Genomic DNA, 26,390 nt, shown 5'->3' with positions numbered 1-26,390 from the left:
AGCTTATCACTAGCTTGTAAATTCATATTCAATTCATTATCTGTTCTCTGAAAAGCTTAGACAACACATTTTTGAGCCATTTTCTTTATTTTTTATGTCTAAAACTAGTTCTCTCAAAAGGAAGCTGATAGTTTTTCTGGGGGGAAAATTAAAGAGAATTTTAAAAACATGGAACAGGTTCCTACACTAAATTTGCAATAACTTGAAAACTATGAAGGTATTCAAGTTAATTCCACATATATCTGTATCTGGTCATTTTATAATTCCCTCTAAGTATATGCAACTGTTAAACTGATAATTCACAATTAATTGCCAGATATTGCTTTAAATTAGCAAGCTAAAAGGCCATTCATTAATCTTCACAATCATTTGATGCCTAATCTATAGCCATTTGCTGGTATTTAGAAAGCTTCTCTATGCATTACTAGTTAAAGACAGTTGCAAGCTAATAAATATAACATTCTCCTTTCTCATTAATTTTAACTTAATTTGACGTTTAACATTTACTAATTGCTAAACAGGAAGATTATAATGCATTACAGACAAAGGTTATGGTGACATACTTGGCATTAGAACCACAGTACGTGGAGTCAAAATTTAGTTATTTATGAAGACTTCGCACTCGTATTTCCTCTTATCTTATGTGCATTATATAGAAGATGAAACCAAATTGTATTGAGAAAGGCAACAAGCACTTTTTAAAAACTGTTACAAAGTTTCCTGGAAATTAGCTTCTGTGCTACTAAACTCCATCAATAAGCTATTCATAATTCCAGCAAATGTTACTATTTTTTATCCTAATGAGAGCTTTATTGACCTGTTTTTCCACTCTCCTAGGAGCAATGCTAACAGTTCAGGCCTGGAAACTCTCCATGCCATTCAGAAAACAAATCAACTTTGACTGGAGGCACCAATACCTGCTGATATCAATCCCAGGGAAATGAATCAGTCAAAGAGGAACAGAGGTACTGTACACACAAAAGCTTTTGCACATTCTGGCACCTTCCCCAACATAACAAATCATTTGACCCCCATACTGGCAAGTTTCTTACAACACAGATCAAAAGACTTTATTAAATCCACGCAATTTAGTTTAACTGTGAAAAGATAAATGAAGCTGCATTTTAATATTCTGTTAAAGGTTCTGTTTTATGACAACTATGCTACATCTTAGATTTTAGTGGATAATATTTTGAAGGGCTGAAAAACCAATCATGCTCCCCAACTGTGTTTTCATTATAATCATTGAAGGAATGTATTTTCTGAAAAGTGCCAAAGTAGTGAAATAAAGGAACAAATATTGGTAATTTATCAGTGCTACATTTCCTGAAATAAATAACCCTGTTCTTAAAAGAAAGACATCTCTTCCCTGGTTTTCTTTGTTTGTATAGTTTAGGGGCATGTGCACAGTAAGTGCATTTCTTTGCCAGTGCATTCTACCCACCTCTATGCATCAACATCTTGTGCTTTATGGCTTATCTATAAAGAAACATACAAAATCCCAATTCATTAATGTCAAGCCCACATGTATATATTCCTAATATTTTATCAATATACTTGCCTAATTCTACCCTGAAGGTGCAGAATGAGTCACTATTTAAAAATTAAATCCCAGAACATAGCACAGTACCATAACCAGCAACTAAAACTATGGTCTAAGGCAAGAGTAGAGAACTTTGGGAAGTCTGGGGGGGGGGGGCAATTTTTTGCCCCTAGGAACTGCAGAGAGTAACAAAAATATTTTTAAAAATGTGTAAGGGAATGGCTGGAATTCTCTCTTTTGGTTTTGAAAACAGAACATTCTCTATGTTAGGTAGTGCAGGGTGTGTGTGCAACCAATTTAAAAGACAAATGGCCACCCCAGAAACTTTCAAGAATGGTGAATCATTTGGGGGTTGTTGGTTGGGGGTTTTTTTTGGGTTTTTTTTTTTTTAGTTTCCCAGAGAAAGGGCAGTGCAGGACAACTGAATGCTGCATAAACAACCCTAGCAGCAGAGAACTGTCCTGCTAGCTAGCTCTAAGGGAAGAGTATTACTATCATTATTAATATCATTGTGTGCGTGTGTGCTTATATACCTTCAAGTCACCTACTGACTTATGGTGACCTCCTGAAATTCATTAGGTTTTCTTAGGCAAAGAATACTTAAGAGTTAGTTTTGCCATTTCCTTCCTCTGAAATCTAGCTCACAGCACCTAATATTCATTGCTGGTCTCACATGCAAGTACTAACCAGAGCTGACCCTGCTTAGCTTCCAAGATCAGATAGGATCTGCTGCCTTTAGCATTGCTACTATTTATTTATTTATATCCTGCACCTTTTTCACCATCTGGATCTTAAGGTGATTTAAAACATTTAAAACAAACAGCACACGAAATTGACCTAATGCAAACATTTAAAATGTAATTAAATTATCAATAAAATTAAAGCGAATTACAGTTGGTCCTCCATATCCACTGATTTTTTATCTGCAGATTCACCCATCCATGTCTTGAAAATCTTTCAAAAAAATATAAATTCCAAAAGCATTTGATTTTTCTATTTATGTAAGGGCCATAATTTTACTATGCCACTGTATTTATTGGGACTTCATCCATGGATTTTGTATCCATGGAAGGTCCTGGAACCAAACCCAGCGAATACCAAAGGTACACTGTAAAACATAGACATTTAAAACAGAACAACAAATAGAAGGCCTATCACTCTTGAGCAGTCAGACTTCAAAGGTCTGCTGGGTAGGGAAAAAGAAATCTGTAGTTTAACCTCTACATTGAGGAAGTTCCAGAGTCTGGAAGACTCATTGAGAAGGTCCTTTTCATGTTGCCACCACATGTGCCTTTGAGGTCAGTGAACGAAGAGAGGGCTCTCCTTTAAAAGATCCCAAAATATGGGCAGGCCTGTATGTGAAAATTCAGCCCTTCATATAATCTGGGCCTGAGTTGTATAGGAATTTATAATATATGATGCAACAACTTTACTGAAGCTAAGCAGATTTAGAATTGGTTTGGGCCCAGATGAAAGACACCTAAGAATCCTAAGCATACTTCTATGATGGAAGAAGTGAAGAAATAAATAATTAGATACACAAACTAGCTGAACTAAATGTTCCTAGGGAAAATAAGCTAAAAACCTAATAATGCATACCTAAATTTCCACAGATGTATTCCTAAACATCTATAAGTACACATGATTTCTGACCCAACTGACTACCATAAATAAGCCTCTCTCACTTGTCTTTCAGATGCTTAACTTGTAGTGTCACAGACCTTTTTCATGCCACTTATAAAGAGCTATTCAAGGTGCTCAACTGAGCTCTGAAAGTAAGTTGAGCAATTTTCTACTTCCTTCTATTTTACACAAAACAGCTTGTTAGCAAAATCGGGGATGGGTAGCATTGAAGAAGTCTGTAGAGAGCAAGATCTCTACAATCTCGAGCTTGTGAGACAGAATGGGTAGAAACATTCCAAGAATCTAAGGCAGCATCCCTTGTTGAACTTCCACTGGTAAAACTATGTGATCTAGAACAGTGAAGAGGGAGCAATCATGCCTTCCTCTTCATACACCTTAAAAATCTTCTCTCTTCCAGAGGGCTGAAGAGGAAGGGTTGAGGAATAAATGTGTGTTTTTTGGCATTGCCAGTGTAGTATCAGAATTATACTGGACCTAGGCCTAAGTCGTTTAGGTCTTTCAGACAGGAAGGAGTTATATACTGACTAGTAGGATGACTTTTACCTGGGTCACCTAATGATTGTATGGTCTCCAGTTCAATATCACATCTTAAATACATAGGGGATTCATTGCTGATTCAAGATAAACTTCATTGGGGAAGCAAAATATTTCTTGTTCATTAAATCACATATAAATGCATCTAGGGAATCAGAGAGGAGACTCTTTCATGTCACTTTCTACCTGGAGAGGTACCATCTGCATACAAAGAATGCACTGTGCCATTCGAGTATGATTGCTTTCCATGTCTTGTTGAATAGCCTATGTCTTCACTCCCCAGGCTTGAATCCAACTCATATGTGGGTCTGTGGGTGGGTGTGGAATGGAAGAGACATTGTCAGTTCTCTGAAATATTGGGACTTCCCTCAAGAGCTACTGCTTTCTATTTGGAGTGCTCACATCTCTTTGGGCTATATCAGCCAATGTCATATGCTACTATCCCACCCTCAACAAACCTAATTGTATAAGATTTCAGAAGCTCAGCAAGGCTGAGCCTAGAAATGAATAGGGAATACCAAGAATTTACAAGAGTCTACAAGAAAAGAAGAATCCTGGCTTAAACTATGAAAAGCCACTTCCAGCTAGAGTTGACAATACTGGGTTAGATGGACCAACGGCCTGACATGGTATGAGGCAGCTTACTTTGTATGCTGTTATTTAGGGAACAGGTTCGATCACTATTACAATTGAGCCCCCTCTATGTCCACAGATTCCTCATTCACAGCATGAATATATGTATTTTCTATTTCATATAACAGACATCATTTTACTAGACCATTGTATATAATAGAACTTGAGCATCCATAGATGTTGGTATCCATGGGAGGGGGGAAACCAAACCACAGCACATACCAAGGATCTCTGGGATCCTCAGTCATGAACTGGCCTGCTCACTGTACAATTGTACAACTTATTTTTCAATGGCAATTACGTATATCCACTCATAAAATGAAAAAATTAAAAGGCACATTAAATGCTCTACCTGTCAGTAGTGATTCCAATTACACTATGTGACATAATGCTAGAGAGGTGCCATGCATGCCAGATATACTTACTACTGAATATATGGCTAGACCAATGCCTTTCACCTACTACTCATTCTAGAAAATTAATCTGCACTCTATGAATAGATTGAACCTGGGGGTATAGAATATCATCAAATACTAAAGTCAGAATCATCCAGTCCACAGTATTCCCTATTCCTGTGTATGGTTGTGAAAACTAGGCAGTGAAGGAAGCTGATAGGAAGTGAATCAAGCTGATAGAAAGGGAGGGGGGGATTGCTCACGGAGAAGAGTTATATGGACATCATGGATTGCTAAAAAGGCAAATAAATGGGTCCAACAGCAAATCAAGCTGAGCTCTCCCTAGAAGTGAAGCTAACTACACTAAGACCGACATACATTGGACATACGAAGCAACATGACTCGTTGGAAAAGATCAAAATGTGGAAGGCAGTAGAACAAGAGAAAGACCACACAACAGGCAGATTAATTCATGCAAGGAAGCCATGGCCCTGAGTTTACAAGATCTAAGCAGGCCAGCTGATGAACAAGAATTTCAGAGATTTTGCGGAGGAACTGGTAGTTTTGTTAGTTCCTTCCTCTGAAATATATCCTATAGCATCTAGTATTTGTTGGCAGTCTTGCACCCAAGTACTTACCAGGGCTGACCCTGATTAGCTTCCAAGATTAGACAGGCTCTGGTGCCATCAGGGTATTCAGGCCTATGCTTTAATTATTATTAGATGATAATTCAACTAACCTAATGGCTGGTGTTCAATAAACATGTGAAGGAAAAATTATTCATTCCCCCTATATTTCTCTGTCTTAATCACACTCCACAAATTTAATTTTTACTCATTCTTCTGTTTCCTGTAATATCCTTCTAACTCACAGCTTCTCTTCTCATGCAATATCTCTATACATCTTTACTGATTTCATAGCTGGTCATGCTGCAGCTTTTTACTTTTTAAACACTCCATGTGACCTCTCTGGCCTTGTAATTGCTGAATTTTTGTTGCTTCTTATCTTATGATCTCCATTCCTCCCATTCCTTTACACCTCTAAGACCTCCAGAGATCTTGCTTTGATTCCCATTTCCATGCTTTTTACTGAGCTTTTGCCATTTCTTTGAAATTCTGTTTCTATTAAATAAGCATAATTCCTGAGCTATTTTTTAAAATAACATTTATTATTTTTCTTGCTCTCACCTCCTTTCTTCCTCACTATTTTTAATCTCCTGTGTTTGTGATACCTCTCCCAAGAGCTATGATATTATTCTGAGGATGTACTTTAGGCATCAGATCCTGTCTCATCTTGGAAGCTAAACAAGCTCCACCTTGGTTAGTACTTACATGGGAGTACTTACTTACAGCCAATTAAGTATTAGCTGCTATACACTATATTTCAGAGGAAGGAAATGGCACAACCATCTCTGAGTATTCCGCACCTAAGAAAACCAGATGAAATTCATGTAGTTATCATAACTCAACAATCAATTTGAATGCACACACACGCACATGCACACACACACACACGTTTTGATTACTATGTTTCTTTGCCTTATTTTTTTAAAAATCTATTTTACACTCTCTTATGATCTAAATTGTCATTTGAATTTTGTATTTTCATAAAATGCTTTGTATATTTCAACTTGCAATATAATAAAAATACAACTGACCAATCCAGTGCTATGCTAACCAAGATCAGCACTGATATTCAGTTCACAAGACAACTGTATATTATCCTAAGCAAATATGTGGTACATTGAGCAACAGTTTAAGATCTGTTGTAGTACCTTGAATGTTACTGTAATCATCCACTGACTCTCAGATTTTATCTCTAGGTTCTACTTCTTTGTTTTACACAACTCAGGGATAGTTTTCAAATCTTGTAAATTTTGTTCTAAATATTTTAAATACTGAAGAACAAAATATTTTGAATGCAAACGTTAGTTCTGTTATGTACATTCCATCATACCTATTTGAGGAGACAAAAATTCCAGTTCCCCAAACATCAAGTTTCCAGGCTTCTAAGGTAAATCTTGCAAAGAAGCTGCCCACTGCATGATACAATCACCCCTTTTCACACTTTAAACCCTTTAATTGTTCCCCATAAATCCATCTGGACTAATACATCATTATTGCTCATCTTCTATTTTCAATCTCTCTGCATCTGCAAGGCTCAGCAAGTCAAGCAAATCGCTATATAACTCAATTTAATTTTATGGATATCAGTTCTATTGAGTGATACTACCTGGAATCTCAATGAATATTATATCTTTCCCTAATACTATTTTTTAATTAAAAAAACAACAACTAAAAACGAGATTTGCTTCTTCCTTCAGTTTATGGTAAACTAAACAACTACAGTATTTACAGTATTTAAATACAAAGAACCCTAGAGTTAAATATCACATAGGCTGATTAATCAATTTTATGAGTAATGAAGTAATATTTATACTCTGGTATATAGTTTAAATGGGTATACAGTGTTTAAAAACAGAATCTAATTGATAATTCATAGCGTCTCTCTAATGAAAATATGCTATCAATTAAGAAAAATACTTTGAAAAAATATATTTTAAATAATGTTCACTTCAAAAGGGAACAATTTTAATAAATTTAAATATGACAGCTGAACATTTCAAGTTTAAGAGAATTTAAAACATTACAGCAACAATGCAACCAGCCTCCTTTGTTGGTTATTCACTTACCATTCACTAAAACAATTTTCTAAATACGTAGTGATTGTCATTAGGACTAATATGGCTATAATATCCTGCAGAAACTAGAAAAACCTAGTTTGTAACATTTAGCAAGAATATGGTTACTGAAAATTATTTTTTAAATTAAATTAAACCATTTTTTTGTCTCGCACAAGTAGTCTGGAAGGTGGGGAGAGGAAGCTATGCAATAAGGAAAGTTTTTTTAAGGGGAGGAATCAAGCCATCACAAAGGAATTTAGCTTTAAAAAGATTACGCACAGCTTCAATTCCTGAGAGCAAAAGAAACCAATGTAGTGCAATTATGCCACAAAAGCTATCACTGCTTATAAAGCGTTGTGCAGCTGTTGGAGAAGAGGGGTACAGTGACAAACAGCCTTCTTGCTACAAAGGTGGCAGGAAATCTATCAAACTGGACAATAAAATTGCAATTGAGTTTCTTTGGCTTTTTATAGCAGCTGCATGTATCTTGATGTGTAGCTCTGCAAAACCCATCCAATTTTGCAGCACCAGTTCTATATAAACTAGTTCTTTATCAGAATGTTACATATTAGTAGTATATTTCTAAATGAAATAAAAATAATCTTATTTAGTCAGCACTAGGCACATAAAAACAAATTTTAAAATCTCTTCCCGGAACTGGGTGTAACAAAACATTGCTTCAGCAATTTCATGTTGCTCAATATTTTGAAATTAATGCAGCTCTTATTCATATTAAGTGAAGATGTAAAGAAATCTTCTTAAATCATTCATTCCCCTTTATACAAGTTGTCTCAACATTTTGAAAAGGCCTGCTGAGTGTTCATTAATCACTGCAAGCTTTCTTACCTGTGAGAGTGAGACTATGAGAACTTTTTCATAGAGGTTTCTACAATTTGCACAAAATGACCTTTTTGGACAAAACTCGTGCCATTTCCTCTTGTGAAACCAAGTCCAAACATAAATACAAAGCACAAAAGAACTAGAGAGTGATCCAAAAGACACAAAAAAACCATATGATGTCTCGAATTTTTAAAAAGTCCATCCAACAAGGAAGAAGCTATCATAGGCCTCAAACACATGGGTCAAAAGAAGTGGCTTCAAGCTTACATGATGCACACTTCCAAAGCGGCCAAAACCCACTCCAATGACGCCCTCCGGTCCAAACAACTGGATCAAAAAAGAGCTGTTTTAATGAGGTTCTTGAGGTGTTCTACTTGGGACTGCAGGGGGCAACCTGCTTTGGGAGGGGGCCGTGAGGTTGCTGAGATCCTGACAACATCACAGTCATAATGGCCAGAGGCCGCTCCTTCCTGGCCATCTGTTTTGCCTCATAGTTTAGCTTTGTTATTTGTACAATCTGCATTAAGATTGTTTTTGTAAATACAAAAACTCTCCTGACAGAAACAGAAAATAACTCACCATCTCACAGCCAAGGAGGAAAATGTTATGGTTTCTTGTTGTTATGAAAATGAGAGGATTTATATAACAATTTGTATCGTATCATATAGGCTTATATGAATCCCAACAAAAACATATAAGAAATCTTAAATAATTTGGTGAAAGAAAATGGGGAAAATATCCAGATTTCAGGACATTTATCCCCAGGATGTCAATAAAGGCATTTAATTGAGAATTCTACTGCATTCAGGGAATACTGAAATAGGATACATTTGAGAAAAGGCTCAATGTGCCACATGATGGGGTATATTTCTGTCACTAATCCCGGTTTCTGATAACCTAGCAGTTCAAAAACATGCAATTACAAGTAGATAATAGGTAGTACTTTGGTTGGAAGGTAACAGCATTCGGTACAGTCATGCTGGCCACATTACTGGAGTCGTCTTCGGACAATGCTGGCTCTTCGGCTTAGTAACAGAAATGAGCCCTGCCCCTACGGTTGGTTACAACTAGACATTCATCTCAAGGGACTACTTCTACCTTTATCTCAATTCATTATCTCAATTCAACAGGCTTTTATAATGTACCCTGTTTCTTTACTTTTCATATTTCAACACAGCAGTTCCAGATTCCATCTGGCTCCTACAATTGTCTACTTTCTAGGAAACAAAAGTCTACAAAATGCTGAGAAGAAAGGGAAACAGTAAGGCTAACAGGGCCAAGTGTAACGTAATATTGGCCCTGCACCCCTGATTCCACATAGACAGTGGGTGGCTGGATAAGCGAACAGTTGGATTTTATTTCAACACATTTCAACAATTTTTTTATTTCAACAACTGTATTTCAAGGATGGGGCAGCATCCTTCATAATACACGAGTAAGGCACAGCAGCTTGAGGCAGACATTTCACTCTGTTTAAGCAGCGGGAAGGAGTGAAGGCATCAGTCCCACTAGAAAAAAATATGAAGAACCCAAATATTACAGGAAGAGTGCAGGGATGTAGCTAGGATTTTAGGAAGGGGGGATCCAGACTAAGTGCCATCATTATAATGGGGCTTGGGTGCGGCAGCGCAGCAGCACACACCATTCATTTTTCTAATGGAAAGGGGGGTCCGGACCCCAAGAAACCCCCCCCCTTGGCTACGTCCCTGAAGAGTGGCCACATCATAAACATGCTGTGCTCCTGCACAAAGAGGACCTTTCTCTAGTGTGAAGAGTAACACAATTTACATGCCCAAAGAAAATGCCTTTCTTGAGCTATTCCTAGAAATCTCAAATTTATGAGGGAGTGAAAAGGCAGGCCCAACTGCATCAGGGCTAGCCAGAGCAAGAAGAAGGCCCCTCCTTCCAGTCCAACTGGAGGTCCAGGCCTCAGAGGGAGAAAACCTCTGGACTTGATCCCCTTCCCTACCACCATTCCATTCACCTTCTGTAGCACGAATTTTTAGATTGTAAGCCTGAAGGCAGGGAACTGTCTAATTAAAAATAATAATAATTGTAAGCCGCTCTGAGAGCCTTTAGGGCTGAAGAACAGGGTATAAATACCGTAAATAAATAAATGAGTTACCAGCAGAATATAGGGACAGTAATGAGAAGACTAAAAGAGTGATATTGCATGCAGAATAAAATTATATGTGATGACAGAAGAACAGCTTGATAGAAGCACAAGTTTAAACCATCAAAAGTATATTAGAAAGTTGGAAGAGGGGCAAATTTAAAAAGAGAAAAGTCATGTCCTTAAGAAAAGCTGAATCCTCTCCTCCTGTGGTTTTCTTTCCTGCATCCCCTTTCCCACCACCACATCCCCCAAGAGGAACTCTTCTCCTCACTAAATTTATTTGTAGTGTCAGAGCTTGTCTGGGAGTGGGGAGAACAGACTGCAGGGATGAAAGTTATATGAGTAAGGATGTTTCATCTCACCACACCTGCAGCTTCCCACCTGCCCCTCTATACATGACCAAGGCAGGTCCAGGTTCAGATAAATGGATCTGTGACTATCACAAGTAGACAGTCTCAGATGAACAAGGCTATTAGCAGAAAGCCCAAATGGAAGCTAGTCACAAAAGAAATCATGGCAATGAAAAACATGTGCAGCTAGTTGTGAAAAATTAAGCGGAGAGCCATGACAGCAGAAATCTCAAAATTATAAAAAATGTAAACATGGAGAACTCAGAGTGATAAACTATTATTTACTGGAGCATTTAGTAACATCAAATAATATATTGCGAACACATAGCTTACCAAAATATTTTAGTTACAGTCTGTATTTTATTTACAGCCAGTCTCCAGGAATTGTCTGGCGTTCAAAAAACATTACTTGAACTAGGCAATACTACTGAAACTTGGGGGTTTTACTTGTAAAAGTTCCACATCCATTTATAGGATTAATAATACTATCTCTACACTTGAACAGTATAGTCCAAGATTTAACTTCCAGAGTTTACTAACCCATTTGAATTTTTGTATCAACCCATATTTTTCTGTTCAAGTCAGTCATGTGACTATACATCCCTCATCCTTAAAAATATAAGGAAGTTGTTGGGTTAACACTAAATAAATCCCAACACAAATTAACAGTTATAAATTCCTGCATTTTAAAAAAACTGATGTAAACTTAACAGAACCAGATGAACTGGCTTATTAAACTACAACAGTAAGTAGGATTAAAATGAGTGCAAAACCATGTATGGTTAAATTTTGTTGCTTCATCCCATGAGGAAATCATAATCTTGACATATTTTAACTGCTACTATTCATGATAGCCATCTGCAGTTTAGAATATTCAAGAACATTAAATCGGAATCAACATGTCACCCAGATTATTTCACATGGTCTACCAATTATCACAAGGCATTTTCAAAAGAAAGGAAGTTTGACTAATATCAAATATCTCAAAATACTATTTTGTCAATTTTAGATTTGCTGTAGAGAAGTTAGCTTCCCACATTTAAAATACAATCACAATCTTAGCAAAGTAACCTTGTTTATTTACTTTTGCTATTGCTATCTCTATGTGTTCAGTAATCTCACCTGGCATTAGCCCACACCCAACAATACAGATGACTGAAGAATTTTTGAAGCTAAATTATACAATCTACACACCAGACTGTCCACAATACATACATTGGTTGACTAGGAAAAAAAGCATACCTTGTGGGTTTTTCCTTAAGTTCCATATTCCCATCTGGAAACTGACCCAAAATTATATTAAAATGTTTGGGAGAACAAAAAGGAAGGTAGGAAACAAAATGCAACCTCATTTTAATCTGTTTCTCAACTACAGGAAAGTCCCACCATTACAAAAACTCTTTCCCTCAATATTGTTGTAACCATAGAAAATGAATGTGTTAGAAGGAAGCTTGATTTATTCTTTTACTTAGAAAAAAAATCAATTTCCAGCTTCTTTTCTTTTCTTTTTGTTTGGATGGAAAACAGATTTCTCTCTAGTTTCTTCATTATACTTTACCAATTTATTGCACAGCCACTTAGTCTTCTGAAAGAGCATCATTTGGCCTAGAAATAGACTAGGTGCGCCACCTTGTGTCCCAAATTTGTATAAATCCATAGAACACACAATAATGCGTCATGAAACACAAAGGCACTACTGAACATCAGACCTGCCACCCTGCTACCAAATTATCATATCACCAACACTGTCACTGAACCTGAGGCTACACAAGATTAGCATGTTTTGATCATTTTAATTTAAGTTTTTAGGAAGAGTAATTTCTTTCCTCATTCTTTTTCGTAACCATTCAGATAATCTCATTTTGGCATAACTCTTTTTCAGAGCTCAACACACTTTGAGAATTCTTTGAAATTATGAAGAAATATATGTATTGGCTGTCTCAGCACACTTACCTTTGAGTGTGTGATTGCTAGTGTGTCTACCCAAACACGCCAGCCACCCCATTCGTATTTGACTGCATGATAAAGTAAAATTCGAAAAATGGCATACACCATTTCAGTTATCTTCTGTTCATCAGAATTTTGGGGACTAAAATAGCAAAGGGAGAGCATCCATTCCTGCCACACGGAGCACTGTAGTAAACTCCTGAAAAATTATTAACACAATATAAAATCAAGTCTTAGAAACAATTAGTAGTAGTAGCAGCAGCAGCAGCTGTTGTTTAACAAGTGATGGGATATTCTTGGCAAGATTTGTTCAGAGAAGGTTTGCTATAGTCTTCCCCTGACTTTGAGAACATATGACTTGCCCAAGGTCATCCAGTGGGTTTTGTGGCTGAATCGGGAACAAACCATTATGCAACATTGACTCTCATTGTTACTCTTACTATTATTATATCACACCTTTCTCGCAAATGTGGGACTTAAGAGGAAAAAATGTGGGACTCAAGAGGAAAACAAGCAAGCAAGCTACACATTAGAGACAACTGAAGTTTCAAAGGCCATAAAAATCAACATGAATTAAGACTGACTAGAAATGTTTTGGGCAAATTCATGTGGCACTGAAATTCAGTGACAGCATTTGAAATACATTTCCTGTTTCAACAACTATTTTAGAGTTTTCTAAGGTATATAGTATATAAAGGTATATTTTATTTACTTACCGCCTATTATCTCTGCTGCTATTAAAAAGCTTAATCATATCAGAGAGGAAAACTCGGTGGACCTCTATAGTTTCTGGGCACCGAGGAGAGTTACGCAGCAAGGTTGCAATAACTTTCAGAACCTCTGTAGAAAAAAAATTAAAATAAAGCATCTAATAATCTGAGATGCAAAGTTAGAGTTGCATATTTCAGTTTCTTCAAGTGAAACAAGGGCTACTTCATGATGCAATATGCTAGATAAGAAACAAAGAAGGGTTTGTACAGTTTCTTGTACACTATTCATGTCAGTACAGCTGTATGGTGTACACTGGTTTATGAAGTGATATGAAAGCCTATGTGTATTAAGGAATGGGAGAAACCATTGGGTACATTCAATATTTAATCAGGGTGATCCAGATATCGTCCTTGAAGCCATCTGGAAATTCAGTGTAAAACTGATTCCTATTATCATGGGAAGTCTGGAGAGTTAACTGAACCAAGATAACAAATAAAGGTATCCATCATCAAAAGATTATGAAGAGAACTTGAGAGTTTAGACTAATGGAAGAGGACCTTTCCTGCATATTTATTAATGTTGCTTTGTTCTGAATTTCTGCAAATATGCTTTGAGGAAATATAATACTGTAATTCACATTTAATTACCAAGACATCCATTATAAGACCTACTTGGGCTGTGAGGAAAAGCAGAATTTGAAGAAATCAGATTGGGCCCCACTGCTTCTGGAGAATTAAGGGGGCACTCCATCCCATTGTGTCCTAAAAGCATGCTTCGGGATTGGGGGACCCTCGGGGGGGGGGGGTAAGAAGTAAATAGAATTTATAGTGGAAATTCACTGTTGGACCCTGACTAGGTATCCCCCCCCCCACCAGCTCACAAAAACAAAGAACCTGCAACTTTTGACCAAGAACATGCAGAGATCTCATTCTGAATATTCTACAATAAGTTAATAAGAGCACTTACACTGTTTGCATAATTTTGTTTACCCATAGTTTTGCATTAATTTGCAGTGTCAGATCAAATGGACTTATAAATACAAACAAAAGAAAAAAGAGAATCAAGATTCCTTGCCAAGTCTTATCCTCTTTTTGTAGAGATGATTGTATACAGCTGCTTTATAGACTATCTTAAAAGGAACATAATGCTTACGAGGATTTTGTATTTTCACTGTTGAATCTGGGTCAGGATGCTGCTTACGTATCACTTGAGTGCAAATCTGTTCAATAAGAATCTGAAGACAAGATATAAGAGCAAAATGTTACATTTGTTTAACAAAGCATTATTCTAACGGCTGTTATATGGATGGGGTTTTTTCAGGTTAAAGGTCAGCCATCTTTGTTAAATTATGATCTCTAAAATAATTGTTTCCATACATAATGGTCTAATCTACTGCATATCTCTAGAAGAACCAAGAAGAGGAAGAAGTGAAATGAACTTTACATATATTACAAAGCAGGAAGAAATCCAAACTTATTTGGAGAACAAGTAAGGGCTACTCAGAATCTCTTCCTGTAATGGTAGAAACAATTATTTGCCCACATGTTGTGATAGAATAGCCTTAAAATAACAACCATATAAGCTCTTTCCCACATTCTCCTGGGAAAGGCAGAGATGACAGCATAATTAAAAAAGATTTTTAAATGTGTCATATCTAAACATAGTCCTTCCTGTAAATATACTTACTGTATATAATGTTCTGAAATAACACATTATGGATTATTATTAATTAGTGGGATTAACATCATCAGCATTTTATGAACCAGTCCTCCTTAGTAAAGTGTTCTACTATACCAGTCATTCCAAACAAGTTGTGGATGTAACAGAAAAGAACATGATAGGCTAATTTGTCACAGAAACCCAAGAGCTATGCCATGAACAAAAGTTACAATTATACTGAGACCGTACATTGTATCTACGAGTTCATTTCTGACAGTGCTGTTACTTCATACTTCCATAGATATTTACATACAACATTATTTTCATAAGTGCTTATCATCTTAAAACATGTTTTTGGCTAGTATTTTTGACTCTGAAGTCAGGGGTACTCTTGTTTCTCAGCTGACAGAATTCTGTGGTTAAACTGAGTCTGTATACCTACATAATACCAATTATTCTCTGTACTAGCTAAAGATATATCAGCATACTTTATTTCACTAATATTCAGAAACCCGACAGACAATATAGTGTGATTTTTCTCCAAATTAGGCACATTATTTGTATAAATTAAGGGTAGCACTTACTTGATTTCAAGTCAAGAAATCTAAACTAAGCTTATCTGCTGGAACATAGCAACACAAACATACAACCAATTTACAATAATTTCTATGCAATTAGAAAGACCTGTACCTCAAATAGTACATTGTATGTTGTCTGAGTAATTAAACTTGTCTGAAGTGTGAGCCTCTCAGCCAGCAAAGAGAATAACCCATGTCCAAGCATAATTTCAGCTTTCCTCCTAAATTATACAACAAAGTAAATAAAAAAACCACATGAGAATAATTAATAAAAACTGATATATACAAGCTATCTCTGTTTTATCCTGGAGATTTGACATCTATAAATGGCTGTAAACATACAATCAAATCTTATTTTTTTAAACTGAGACATTCAACAGCTTTATAGATCTACACACAACCCTTTTATTCTTGGTCTGATTTTTCTTTAGCTCAAGGAACTATGAACAGTTAAGCACAGCATACCATATCATCATAACCAGCAGATATAGTTAGAGCAAACTGATTTCCAAACAAGCAAGTTACAGAACCATATTTTAAACTATGATTCCATGTTCTGACATGTTTGGAAGCCATTAACTGTGGTTTTCTGGTTGATAACAGGAACTTAGAGTTAACTATGACTTCCAGGCTTGTATCACTGTTTACAGAAATGGAGAAATGAGGAAGAATCAAAAGAGCTGCATGCAATTGAATTAAACTGATGCACTTCCAGGCCAGAATGCAATTTTCAAAACACAACCATCTATGGGCCTGAACAGACAGGCCAAAATAAAGCTGCTTTGGTTCACTTTGGAAGTATTCTGTTTAAATGACACACACATCTGAAGAGGCCAGAAGCTGCACCAAACTGTGCTCCAGTCCTTAGGACTGGAGTGTGGCTTTGGCATGGCTTCCAGCTTCTTAAGATGCAAGCATTATTTAAACAGCATCCCTCCAAAGTGACCCGAAGCAGCTTTATTTTGGCCTGTCTGTTCGGGCCCTATATCTGGTATCAGATATTTCTGTTTATATATATAATGTTTCTGTCCTAGTGAAAGAATTAAGGTTGCAATTTTAATTCCTCTATCAACATCATAAATATAGAACAAAAATGTTACAATTCAGACAAACAAGTAAGTACTTAAAACAAGTCCATTGTTTTCAGTGGGCTTTATTGGATTTAGGCTTAATTGTTTTAGTGGATTACATTTGTGGAAAGTCTACCCATTACTTACTTGGGTGCCAAATGCTTCAAGAAATAGCCCATAACCTTTAGGGCTTGGACCCTGATCCCCTCACTTTTCGATGCAAGAAGTTTGTAGACAACACTACATGAAAAAGAAAAGAACAGATTTTTTTAAAAAAGTAAGATTGTAGATACCGGTAAATTAATATAACATCCAGGTACACCTGCCACCTAGATTCCAGCCCACAGCAAATTGCTCTAGTATTGTGTGCAGATTTCCTAGTTTCCTTTTTATTAATTTCATCAGCAATGGTAATGAGTTTGTATATCTATCATGATCACATTTGGAAAGATGCTCTAGTTGAATGGTAGAGTGCCACCCATTTACTGATTTATTTGTATTTTTACATGAGGTGAATCTGAACTTTAAAAATTGCATTATCTGCGAGAACCTTGGGCTTTTTGAGAACTAATATGCAAGACCTGGTATGTTCTTGCTTTTTTTTTCCTTTAAAAAAATAGTTGTTATCTACCTATGTAATGATGTAAAAAAAATCTGAATTTGAAAAAGTAAAAAAAGTGTTATTTATGGATCCAATGATCTGATTTGTTGAGACAGAAACAAACCGGTGTCACACCTGCCCCTGGGTTTGCTTGACACAGTAAACAAACCACTGGCTAAAGCTCCATAGTTTGTCTAGGTGCAAGCAGTTAGCATGTACCAGCACATTGTCATAATTAATAGGCCAGAATTCCCCTATTTCCCTGGCTAGTCACGTCATAGGAAACAGGGCACAGAAACCAATGGAACAACTTAGTATTTATCAACTAAAATAAAGTGTTCAATGGGGACTATAGCATGTAATTTATAAAATGATCTTTGTACCAAGTGAAAAGATATACAATAACAAAAATAGTTGGATATAATTATAGAATACCCCTAAAATAAGAAAGAGCTGCCACTCTAGACCTCAGCTCATAGAGAACACAGTTTGTAGGAAAACAGCATATTTGCTATGAATTCTTTTTAAATGCTATCCCTTTACCCAGTTCATAGTGTAAGAAAGCAAATTTATTAACATTTCTTCGTTCCAAGAGACAGACTTGAAATTTCCTAAATGCTTCAGTCCCCGTGAGAGAGCAATGTATGCTAACAGTAATATTTGACATGTGTCCCTTGCTAGTCATTTACGACAGCTGTAAGAAGAAAGGGGGAAACGAATGCTGTCATCTGACATCCTTTCCATTATACTCACACACTATGCTTGAAATTATTACATAAAAACACAAGGTTAATTCTATACATTTTAAAATCTTAACAGAGCAATCTTCCATGTAACATTGTAGATGTACATGCATTACTCTCCTGTCTACATCATGTTTGCTTTCTGTCATCCTTTTAACAGTTCCCTACTCCCAGGAAGGAACTGGCAAAACCATGCCTGAATATGCATTGCCCTAAGAAAACTGTACAAAATTCATGGATGCCATAAAGCAACAGGTGACTTGAAGGTATGCACACACAAACACACAAACAGATTTTGAAGATTGTTCTTTTTTAAAAAAAAAAATATCAAGTTGGTTGCCACAAAACATGTTTTTGTCATTATAATTAAAAGAAAAACTGCAGACATTCAAATTAATATCCTGTACATCCAGTATTAGCAAACTGTCATATACAGGGATAATCAGAAAACCTAGCTTCATTAGTAAAACTAGAAAACATTATTCAGAAACCAAAGATGTTCCCAGCAGACGTATGTTGTCAGAAATGAAGTACAAGAGTTCACAACTTAAATCCCGACACAAATATTGGAAAATTTTAAATGAATTGCTCATTCTCAGGTTTACAATAGAATGACACACTGTTCAATCAGTTACCACTGTGGAAAACTGTGTACAATGTTGAATATGGCTGTCCTCCCTTAAAGACAGTACTGTTCAGTACGAGCCAACTCTTCTGGATCCAGAGCAACCCTAGCAAAGCCGAAAGCACTTGGGTTCCCAAGGGGAGATTGCCAAGATTCTTCACAATACTCTCATCTCAATCAGCCCTCCAACCACCAGACTAACTGTGGAAATCTGTCTCAAGAGGAGCATTTATTTACAGTTCTTAAATATGGTCCCATAGGTTTTGTAGGAAGAAATCATCTGATTTGTTTCATACTACCAGTTGTGTGGAGTTGAATCAGAATCATCTAGGCCAGTGATGGTGAACCTATGGCACGGGTGCCAGAGGTGGCACTCAGAGCCCTCTCTGTGGGCACATGTGCCGTCACCCCAGCACAAAGTTTGCCAGAGTTTGTTACTAGAAAGCCAGAGGGACATGGCAATTTGCAATAAATAAGTGGGTTTTGTGTTGCAGTTTGGGCACTCGTCCTCTAAAAGGTTCACCATCACTGATCTAGGCGACAAAAGGGAGCCAGTAATTCCTACTGCTTATGGGGGACTGCAAGGCAATTTAATACCATCCAAATGTTTATTTTTTTAATTTACACTGAACTGCGCAGTTTTGGTAGGGCTTGAGGTTAAAGTATCGCCCCCAGCACTTTATGGAGGCTGAACCAGACTGAAAAACAACAGTGTGGTTGTCTTTAAGTAACCCAAACTAGAAGGGAACAGTATCTACTTCTGGTTTTAATTTTGGCTTTTCAAGCAGGGGAGATTTCAGGCTTGTGTTCATCCATATATACATACAAGCTGTTCAAGCACATATCATCATTCCTGAGGGCCATTAAAAGCAAGCAAGCAAACAAACAAACAAAACAAAACCTTATTGTCCATGTGATAATAGGCCCTCTCATTATCTGAGCAACACAGATGAGAGACAGTCTTCCCTTCAGGTAAACAAGGGGTTAATGATATGATGGCATACGCTTCATTTATTGCAATCAATTGCCCAGCTAGAGCAGGCCAGTTGGGAAGAAACTTGAACCTCTGAGATCCTTCACATCAGAGATTATAAAAAGCTTCAGGTGATCACAAGGCAGAAAGAAGAGGAATGGATACAACCTAGACTATTTTGTAACTTTGTAATTTTTTCTAAGTATGCCTGAAGGTGGGTGCCCTTCATAAAAGCAATATCCTATTGCTGATGTAGATCAAAGTTTAGGATGAAACTTTATAGATATCCACTTTTCCTCATTCTTTCATGTGCCTACATAATCTCATCTCCCGCAATATGATGGGGGGGGGGGGGGGGGATTTTGTAGAGTCAGGGATGGAAAGTTCAAATTGAACATAAATTAACTCCCAAATAGAAATGGGGGGATTAAATTTAGTGGGTGGTGGCAGCTCATTTAGACACCCTCAAGTAGGTCTCATCCTATTCAGGAGAAGCAGGAAGGAGCCCACAAAGCATGACAGTCCACTTTTTGTTTTTTGAGAGGTGGCACTGGGGAGTAAGTGAAGAGTGTGGACCATAAAATAGGCCTTGGACTTCCTATGCAGCCTGCCAACCCTGATTTATATGCATCTATAAAAGCAAACATACAAACACAGCAAAGGTGACCTTTAAACTAGGTCACAGATGATGTTCTGAAGGAACTAGTTAATTCTATTAAAAATCCTATACTGCTTACTTAAACAGTCACATTTGCATGAACATTAATAGAACAATGTAATGGAGTTCACTGTAGCCTCCCAATTCTGCTGCAAGTCTATGCTTAACCATTTATAATCACAATATGTGGCATAGACCTGACTAATATTTAAAGTGTGTGTACTGGGGACTATAGGAGAGAACTCGATATTCCTTTCTTGCCAACAGGAAGCACAACACCACTGAACAGAATTCCAGCCTTTCATATCATTCAAATGGGAAATCTCTGTAAAGATATGAAAATGAATTTGATTCTTTTTTCTACAACAGGACAAACTGGATTCTAAAACTCATGGACTAAGGTGATATTGCCCCCAAAAATTGCTGAATAAAAAAGTGGGCGCACAAACCTTTGTCCAGTAACAAGCTTATCCAATTGCTTTTCTGTTAAGGAAGACAACACATGGTTTGCTATATTAACCTGGTGCAGTCCAGCAGGGCTTATTAAGTAAGGATAAATCCAGATCCACCACAGCATCTCCCTCATATAGATAATGATCATTATAAGTTATTACCATTTGCTCAACTGTGTACTCATTAACAGTGTGCTGTACACAATGCACCAACAGAATAAGAAGAAACACAGAGTCACAACAAGCTCATTCACTATTCAGCTCAAGTTATTCAAATGGCTTTAATGAAGTGATCACTCACTGAGCTAGGAAGCTGGTAACATTGTACCAGTATATCCAAAAATACTTTAGATGTTATAATATTTGGCTTTTGTTTGTTGTTGTGTGCCTTCAAGTCCTTTCCAACTTATGGTGACCATACTGTGGGGTTTTCATGGCAAGATTTGTTCAGAAGAGGCTTGCCCTTGCCCTCCCCTGAGGCTGAGAACGTGTGACTCACCCAAAGTCAACCAGCGGGAATAGGGATTCAAACCCTAGTCTCCAGAGTTGTAGTTGTAGTCCAACGTTCAAACCATTACACCATGCTGACTCCTTTAATATTTGGCTACTTAAAGCATAAAATTCTAACTTAATTATCATACTGCTAGGTAATAAACGGCTGAAAATTGTTGGCCAGCCCAACATACAAACAGCAATATATTCATTTTCTACAAGAAGTATTAACAGATTGACTTTCTATAAGGAGCAATATCTACAATACCTCTGAATTCTTAGGAAATTACCCATCTAGGTATTACAGACAACACTGGCATATATTATCGAGATGAGCAAATTTAGCTTGATATGTGCATACAGGCTATCTGTTATCTGAAATTTTTGGGACCAGAAGTATTCTGTATTTCATATTTTTTTATTATGGAATACCTGTATTTGCATATACAGTGGACCCTTGTTATACGGTGGGGGTTTGGTTCCAAGATCCCCTGTGGATAACAAAATCCATGGATGCTCAAGTGCCATTAAATATAATGACATAAAAAATGGTGTCCCTTATTAAAAATAAATGAAAAATCAAGGTTTTATATTTGAAATTTATACTTTTTAAAAAACATTTTCAAACCATGGATGCTTGAATCCGTGTATAAAAAATCAGTGTATAAGAAGGGCCGACTGTATGTAAACAGTGAGATACATTAGAGAGAGAACCCAAGTCTAAATACAATGTACACCTTAAATACATAGCCTGGAGGTCATTTTATACAATATTTGTAATAATTTTGTGCATAAAACAAAGTTTGTTTATACTGAACCATCAAAAAGCAAAGGTGTCTCTACCTTAACCACACATGAAAAGGGTTTTAGTTTTTGAAGTATTTCACATTTTAGAATTCTGGATAAGACAGGATCAACTTGTACACATTTTTCTTTTATTTTGTGCTTCTTTACAGACACTAGAACATTTCCCTGTCCTAAAGAGTGTCCTGCACTGTGCAGAGAAAGAACAGACAGAACCCATAAAATATTCAACCTCATCAGTTGCACACTGAAACAGTCTTTGTAGCAGTCTTTTAAGAATGATGCAAAGATTGTGACGACTCTCATGGCAGTTGCTTTCAAGACTGATCCGCAAGGCCTGCATGTGATAATGCTACTTTTAATCTCAAAGACTGCAGACAGGCAATCTGAGAAAGCCAACACTAACCAGATAAAGGCATGTATATTCTCCAGTAGGGCAACGTGGAAGATAGTCTGTGGTATCTTTAATGTTTATGAAATGTTTAAAACCTACATATTTCTAAAAACAAGGTTTCTAAATTAAATACAGAAAATATGCTTTTTGCACATACTGCAGGTATCATATATTTAATTGGCAACAGTTTAAAATATATAGGAAACAGATTTGCCATAAGTGAATTACAACAAGGCTTTATTAAAATTTGTTAAACAAATGACAGAAAATAAGTGATAGCTCACAGTAGATTTTTACGCATACACATTTGTCTTGTGCTAGGTAATAAAAAGAAGCATGTCTTTTGCCACTTAAGTAAAAACAAAGTAATGCATAGGAGACTTCATATGATATTCATTATTCTGAGTGTTATTAGTTTTCTCACATACCACATTACCATACAAATGATCACAACAGCCAGCACCAAAAAGGAGCAGTAAAGAGAGGTGGAAAGCAATTATGAACAAGATCAGGTGACTCTGGAGGCTGGAAAACTTGTAATGTGTAATACGATACAACCCAAGGTTAACCATAAGTTGTGACAAAATATATGAAATGAAAATACATTTTATACTGCAAATGAATTACTGCTCCCAAATCTGTTCTAACAATACGTTTCTTACTTGACTGCATGTTTGTGTTGTCTCCTGGCATCAACCCTGAATTCATTTTTAAGTGAGAAAAGGTCCAACATTGTGGCCACCCATGGGGCGGTAAACTAGATGAAGACATTTTTCAAACCTAACTGGAATATGAACCCCTAACTAGTATGAATAGCTGTATGCACAAATGGGAGAAGGGAAAGAGCCAATACATTGTTCTTTCTGAAGGCAGGGTGCACCTTTGATAATGTACACAAAAGCAATGCGAACAGCTTGTGTTAAGTGAGCAGAGAGAGATTCAAACATAACAGGGTAAATTTAGGTGCAACTAGGGTTGCCATAATTGTCCACTTTTACCAGGGACAAAATGTGGAACAAATTCAAGACCAAACTGTAGGACAACTGCAGGACAAAACTCAGCCCAAAATGTAGGACATTGAAGAAAAATGGTGGACCTTAAATGTCCTACATTTTGAGCTGAGTTTTGTCCTGCAGTTGCCCTACAGTTTGGTCTTGAATTTGTCCTACATTTTGTCCCTGGTAAAAGTGGACAATTATGGCAGCCCTAGGTGCAACCCAATCAATCTGCAAAACAGAATCTTAGGGTCAGGAATGGCATCCCATGGTAAATAAAATATAGACATGGGATGGGTTTTATATGGGATGGGTCTTGTGGTTTTATTGTGTTTTTAAGGTTTGTAATTTTATAATTGTTTTTTGCTGATGTTTTAATTGTTTTATGGTGTGTTTTTAGAATTGTTATTGTGAGCCGCCTTGAATCCTTTTGGGAAGAAAGGTGGGATAGAAATTAATTAATTAATTAATTAAAATCAGGCATTTTGCAGGAAAACAGAAACTGAAGCATATACTACAATGCATGGAATTCAAGGATTTGCATTCAAGATTTAATGCTAATTAATTGTTTGAATTTAAATCACCCTGTAGTACCCATAATGAAAATAGATGAAAAACAAAACGTTCAGCTATTTTAAACTCATGTACCTAGTGTCTCAAATTCTGTTAACACATTTCCTGGCCTCAGTAGGTACAGTCATCCGAGATATATATTGTTCGTAAAACTTGAAGATTTCATCTTCTGAACCAGAGAGGATATAGCATTAAACTGGGGATTAATTCACTCTAGTGAAAGTAATTAAACTTGAATAAAAGGACAGAACTTTGTTTATACCATGGTAATTGTTGTGAGATGGGTTACAAGCTCATGTACAGCTAACTAAAAATTCTACAGAAACAGATGCTTGATACCAGATTTTAATACACTGCAATGTGTTTAATGCTATATCCTCTCTGGTTCAGAAGATGAAATCTTCAAGTTTTACGAATAATATATTCTCAGATGACTGTACCTACTGAGGCCAGGAAATGTGTTAACAGAATTTGAGACACTTACAGCATGGTACATACAACATTTAATACATGCCTTACCTCACAGTTTAAAGTGATTAGGTATTCACCTGTAATAAGTCTACACTTTCAACAAGTCTAACATTTTTAACAATTAATGCACGATGGGGAAACTGAAGAAAACTGTTCTGCAGCAGTAAATTTGTCAAAATATCAAGCAACACAGGTGATCAATTATAAAATTAAAATACTCCTTTTAATAATTAATAAATAAATATTTTTTTAAAAGTTCTTATTCGTCTCTCCTCAAGGCTCCAGAAGAGGTAACATACATTAAAATGCAATATATAACTAAACACATGCAACCATTTAAACACATAGGTTAAAACACATCACTTCCCTTTCCACAAAAATTTTACTCTTACCGTAATCCATTCCTCTGATCAAAGGCAGGGATCATAGAACTGGGGTGCTCTGACATGAGAGCAACAAGTAACTGCAGGACATCCATTAAATTGTCATCCTGTAAAATAAAAAGAAAATCTCACCTTCAAATTGATATTCCATTCTAATATTGTACTTTAAATTTAATCATTTCTTCACCTCTGTATTTCTCCACTGTCATTAAATGCAGATCAGTTCTAACTCAAAGCTGTACCAGGTGTAAGGGGTAAAGAATAGCCAGAAACCTTGTATGTTGGCTTAACCACTTTTATACCAATATAACTACTTCTCAGAGGAAGAGCCAAAAGGACAAAGAAAATGGCACAGAGAAAATGGAACCAATTGGAACTCAAACAGGAACTCATTCATTTAATTTATATCCTACTCCACTACCACCCATCCTTATTTTGGACAAATCTGTGGCCTGGTTATTCCAAGTATTTCCAATATTCCTAGACTGGGAAAGGTTTGGATTCAACTCAGCCATCTTGGTAAGTTCAAACTGTGGTCTACATCAATTCATAGAGGCAAAGACAGCAACCACTCACATGCTGGCTTTTCTTTGCAGATGATGTTAACATCTAACTGTCTAGATAACAAGCTGTGAGCCAAGTGCCAAGAATGTGGCTACACCTTTCAGAGCTTGCATTATGCTTTCTTCATGTGAACGAAGCTCAAAATAATGGTGAAAAACGCCAAGAAAGTGTGATCTGAGGAAACCAACTACCAAGAAACTTCATGTCAAGCCAGCCTAACTTGAAAAAGAATGTGAATACAGCTAATAGGATCTACAAATCTATAAAATGCTTGCGATGAAACACCACTAGACTCCAAATATAGGCAACAGAACCTGTTTTTTTTTTTTTTAGACACACTGTAAACAAATAATTGCATGGATAGTTGCTGTTTTAGACTGTATATATCCACATACATCCTCAGAAACACAGCCAAGGTAATGGATTGCATTTGCCCAAAAAAACTTTTGGCTCTTTCCAACATAAATCCCAAGTACCCCTACCAAAGAGCAAACCATTCTTGAAACTGAAGGGCCTTTCAAAAGCAACGTATGGCTCAGATATTTACAGCTGAAGAAAAAAAAGGCTGTTATTTTTAAATATTTATCAGTCTGTCAGTCAGTCACTGGGAGTAAACAAAGTGCTTAGGTATGCCTAAAGTAGCTCTTTGGATCCTAGCCATTATATACTGGACTTAAGGACCCACCATGTTTGACAGATAGTGCAAAAGGAAATGATGTCTGAAAAACTCTACACAAAAATCTGTAGCCCTCCTTCTATAAATTCCACATATGTCAATGAGTCAGCCATGAATTACTGGGTGTAAGATTACTACTGCTGACTGTAACCCTAACCCTGAAACCACTTACTGGTAAAATGTCCCAGTGGACAATCAGTGAAACAATCTGCAGTTAAGCTATTTCAGGCTTTAATCCTGTATTTGCAAAGAGGCCCTGTTTAAGTTTCTTTTTTTTCAAATG

The 26,390-nt window shown here is 36.6% G+C and overlaps 1 protein-coding gene across 10 annotated transcripts in view; it reads right to left on the bottom strand.

The window, feature by feature from the left end:
• The window catches only part of LRBA (LPS responsive beige-like anchor protein), a 430,053-nt gene that overhangs the window by 338,403 nt on the left and 65,260 nt on the right, over nt 1–26,390 (bottom strand). For all 10 annotated transcript variants that reach the window (XM_089525694.1, XM_089525696.1, XM_089525700.1 and 7 more), the window contains exons 17-22: nt 24,877–24,974; nt 16,851–16,943; nt 15,746–15,854; nt 14,549–14,630; nt 13,402–13,525; nt 12,692–12,884 (exon numbers count right to left, since the gene is read on the bottom strand). In XM_089525694.1, the coding sequence (XP_089381820.1) occupies nt 12,692–12,884; nt 13,402–13,525; nt 14,549–14,630; nt 15,746–15,854; nt 16,851–16,943; nt 24,877–24,974 (699 nt within the window). The remainder of the gene's footprint in view (nt 1–12,691; nt 12,885–13,401; nt 13,526–14,548; nt 14,631–15,745; nt 15,855–16,850; nt 16,944–24,876; nt 24,975–26,390) is intronic.

Source organism: Sceloporus occidentalis, unplaced genomic scaffold (genome assembly GCF_023333645.1).
Source record: "Sceloporus occidentalis isolate IW3139 unplaced genomic scaffold, rSceOcc1.0.p SCAF_5, whole genome shotgun sequence".
Lineage (NCBI taxonomy): Eukaryota > Metazoa > Chordata > Lepidosauria > Squamata > Phrynosomatidae > Sceloporus > Sceloporus occidentalis.
The sequence above is the reverse complement of the archived record's forward strand: the minus strand, read 5'-3'. Positions and strand labels throughout refer to the sequence as shown.